This window comes from Thermobia domestica, chromosome 6, assembly GCF_964235325.1.
Source record: "Thermobia domestica chromosome 6, izTheDome1.hap1.1, whole genome shotgun sequence".
Lineage (NCBI taxonomy): Eukaryota > Metazoa > Arthropoda > Insecta > Zygentoma > Lepismatidae > Thermobia > Thermobia domestica.
The window spans coordinates 138,845,689-138,850,260 of NC_137459.1; the positions used below are offsets into that span (position 1 = coordinate 138,845,689).

A 4,572-nucleotide genomic window follows, 5' to 3' on the forward strand; every position below is an offset into this window, starting at 1 on the left:
GCCTCGGGCCCCGTGGAAGAGCGGCTTTGGAGGGCACCGCGACATCACCATTCAATTTGCCTCATTGTATTTCCTATTTCAGTTTCTGTTCAGCTCATTTATGTTCAACCGCTTTTGCGATATTTCAGTGGAAAGATTAAGATCGGTCACCCTATATATATATATATATATATATATATATATATATATATATATATATATATACAATTTTTCTCTATATATAAGATACGAGATGTCCAGACTAACGTGTTTAGCCATAGAGTGAAATCATTGGCAACACTTTGGTGTATACCTTGTATCTTGTTTGTTCACTTTTTGAATAGTTCAGAGAAGGTTTTTTATTACTAAGTGACATTCAGACCTAACTTAGCATAAATACACTCATTTTTGTATCAGAATACGACAAAAGTCTTTAACTGGCTCTGGTGGTGTGCATAGAGTCATTGGGGGTGAAGTCGGTAGTCGGGTGAAGTCGGTAGTGTGTAAGGTATGACGAACTGCCAACATCGTGTTGAGGCGAGTGAAAGAAGAAAGGTTTGTTTTCGAAACAATTAGTCATGCTGTATGAGCGAGGATGAGAAGAAGGAAATTGGATCGCAGAACGAACATACCACGAGACTTCTTTGTGTGGAAGGTGAGTCACTCATGCCGTTTATTCTTGCTATTATAAGTTTCGTTCTGGAGAACCTAAGGTGTATAATGAGTTGCACGTGTAGTTTTGACTTGCGCATTTATTCGTGAGGTGAGATAAGGTTTCTGTGTAGAGAGTACATAGTTGTTGTCTTCATGCTTTATGAACTAATAGTAATTTGGCAGAGAAACAACGGGGTAACCTATGTGGGGCGAAGTCGGTACTGGTGTGTGGGGTGAAGTCGGTACGTCTTTTCCATGCTTGTAAAATGAACATTCAGCATGAGAATAAATAAAATGTTTGTTGTAGCTGTGTTTGAACCTAACTTGGCCTTAAGATGCTCTAGCATACCGATTACAAACATTGACACAGAGGGAATTTCCAATTACACCAGGTGACGTTCGTAGGGCAGCCTTTCGTTATGCTGAATGGTTGCAAATAGATCACCCGTTTAACAAAGCGCGCCGTGGAGCAGGGTATGCCTGGTTCCACAGCTTTATGCGTCGCCACCCAGAGCTTTCCATACGGACACCTGTTGGCATATCACAAGCTCGGGTTTCTGGTTTAACACGGGAAAGACTGGATGAGTTTTACAATATGCTGGAAAGGGTATTAGTTGAACTCAATCTTCAAGATAAGGGTACAAATGTGTTCAATGTAGATGAGACTAAATTGCTTCTGAACAACGAGCCTCCAGACGCAGTCGTCGCTAGAAAAGAGCAACGTGATGTTGTGACGCTTACATCGAAGGAAATGGAGGAAAACGTAACAGTGATTGCGTGCTGCAATGCTACGGGCATGTTTCTCCCACCGTTTGTGATTTTCAAAGGGAAACGATTAAAGAACGAATATCGTGATGGCTTACCACCAGGCTCCCAAGTGCTAATGACGGATTCTGGTTACGTCAACGACGTTGCGTTTCTAGAGTGGCTAAAACACTTCGTCAAACACAAGCCACAGGGGCCTTGTTTACTTCTCATGGATGGCCATGCAGCCCACACAAAGTCGTTGGAAATACTAAAATACTGCCTTGAACACGAAATCACAGCTCTGTGTATTCCGAGTCACACGACTCATGCTTTACAACCATTAGACAAAGCTGTCTTTCGCCCTCTTAGTTTATTCTTTAAACAAGCTTGCAACCAGTGGGTATTCTCAAACCCAGGAAGATCACTAAAATAGTGCAGTTCTGTCAGCTACTGAATGAGGCATGAGGGAAAGCTACCACAGTGGGAAATGGTGTAGCAGGTTTTACAGCTACTGGCATATTTCCATTGAACAGACTGGCCATTAGTGATGACAAAATTATCGACGTCTCTGTAACGAACGCGTCTCATGAAGAAAGAAGGCTAGACAATGAGCAACCGACAATACAGGAATCACAGGTCACGCTTGGATTGCGGGAGAGTCTGCCTTCTCCTGAAAAGAGAGCTTCACACAAGACAGGGAAAAGAGCCAGGCAGGGCGCGGAAATACTTACTTCCCCCGATCATATTTCACAGCTGACAGGGCAACGAGGTAAGTTTGCATATAGACCTACACCTAGGTCTCTTCAGTTGGCGGTGGCAAGTACTCAAGACAATGCGGCACGTACTGCCGATTTTGCTGACAACAGAACCATCTGTGGGTTTTGTGGACGACCATACAGCAAAGAGGCATGTACCAAATTCTTGGAGTGGATACAGTGCCAAAGTTGCGACACCTGGTATCACGAACACTGTGTCGGTGCTTTATATATATATATATATATATATATATATATATATATATATATATATATATATATATATATATATATATATATATATATATATATATATAAAACAGTTTGTTTGTGGAAAATGTTAAACTGAATGTTTGTAGTGGAACTTTGTGTACAGACAATGTTGAATTGAAAGTGTGCTTGAAGGTGGAAAATTTCTAGTGATGATGTAGTGAGATATAATGGTTTATGAAGAAGTAGTGGTACCTAGTAGAACATATGATTAGTAATAAACATGTACCCTCACCCCATGCACCCACCGACTTCACCACCACAAACGGGGTGAAGCGGGTAAGTCGCCGACTTTTCTTTTTCTCTCTTTCCTCGCTTTATTGTTTCACACTTGTACATCCATTTCCATTGAGTTTATAGCAAAAGGTTCACTGTATCTAGCATCAGTTTTAATTTTCAAATAACTATCTGCATAAGCACAGTGTAGTGCATTTTATCCTTAATACACCGACTTCACCCCAATGACTCTATATCATTTCCGGTACAAGAACACATAGGGTGGAATGATTGGCCAGGTAATAGTCTGAACCTTAATGTTATTGAACACTTATGGTCTCGACTGCAGGACAGCGTGTTTCAGAAACCAAGGCCTCGCAACAAAGAAACTTTGATTCAACACCTCAAGGAAGAGTGGTCCGTCATAACACAAGAGGAATGTCACAATCTAGTGGAGAGTTTCCGAACTAAGATCTTACAATGATTGGAACGTGAGGGAAACAGTACTGATTACTGGTGAATTGGACATGTTCTTTTCAAATAAATCAGATGTGCAACGTTTCTTCATTGTATTCTTACTTATTCATGCATTTCATGAAATTTCTACGTGAATCAGAAATTAAGTTTACACCCTGTATTTGCATAAATCTGTATTCTTGGAGAGCAAAACGCAGTCTTTTATATAATACAAGTACCAAAAGACGCGATATAATTGTAAATATGTAGCATTAATATTCATTAACACTCTTAAAAATTATGTTTGTTGGTAAAACATTTACATTCATATATATTTTAAAAATGTCTCATAAATTTTTGTAGGACAGAACAAAATACGGTACACGGAAGATTGGATTTTCCTATCATATCTGTGTTACTAAAGTTCCTCTTGAATTCAAATATATTCCAACAAGTAAAGTTTGCTCTAATATGTTGCTAAATAAGTGAAAGGAACTCAATGACCAGGCGACTTAGGACTTTGTTGGTTAGGTTACTGTCAATGAACGTGCGTCTTAGAGAGGGAATGAATTTGTTGGTTAGGTGTCTCTCAATGACTTGAGAGAAAAAGGGAACTGAGCGACCAGTCATCTTAGAGCGTGAAGGAAAGGTACTCTCAATTGACCAGGTATCTCTGAGAGAGGTAATGTGTTCCCAATGGCCAGGCTCCTTAGGGCTTTGGTAGTATGATCAACCGGGTGATAATGATACTTCCTAAGATGTGCTCTCCTTTTTTTTTATACTATAATGCAGCTAACTGTTGGCCCCTGCGTCACTATTCGAATGTTGGCGATGGTGGACTAAATACTCTTCGTTTTTTTCGTCTCTGGTTTGTTTGTTTACTTTTTTTTTTCTAGTAGACACAGAGTTACAACATGCTGTGGAGACATGTGGGAACCTTACATTACACACACACACACACACACACACACACACACACATATATATATATATATATATATATATATATATATATATATATATATATATAATTCTTAGAAAATCAATTTATTCATATAATTGTATTCAGGTGACACTAACGTAAGGGGACAATTGCAAGTAAGAATAATTTCGTCATTAGCAGTGCCTACAACTTTCAATTGTCCTAGGTGTCCCAATACAAACGCTTTATACACTACAAACAAGAAGTAGGTTTATCGGAAATTAACTTACTTTCAAGAAACAAGTCCCTTGGTGCAAATGATCCCTGGCTTGATCTCAAATAATATGAATTTGAGGCACAATTCATATACGCAGGTTTTCTCGGCATCCTTTTTGATTTATTTCACTATTTTCATTCACTTGATTGTTTAACGTCTTCACAAATTACAGTTCTTGAAGCGATTCAAAACCAAAAGCGATTTTTGTTCACCCAATCGTGCATTGTTAAAATGCCATATACTGTAATAAAGAACTATACAATTCGGAACTATAATTTTAATAGTATCGATTCTAA

At 38.9% G+C, this 4,572-nt stretch overlaps 1 protein-coding gene across 1 annotated transcript; it reads left to right on the plus strand.

Annotated features, from left to right (window-relative positions):
• The first annotated feature begins 1,129 nt into the window (after positions 1-1,129).
• Positions 1,130-1,813, plus strand: LOC145687318 (uncharacterized). The gene has a single exon (XM_081760779.1). The coding sequence runs from the start codon at positions 1,130-1,132 to the stop codon at positions 1,811-1,813; it is 684 nt and encodes a 227-aa protein (XP_081616905.1).
• The last annotated feature ends 2,759 nt before the right edge of the window (positions 1,814-4,572 follow it).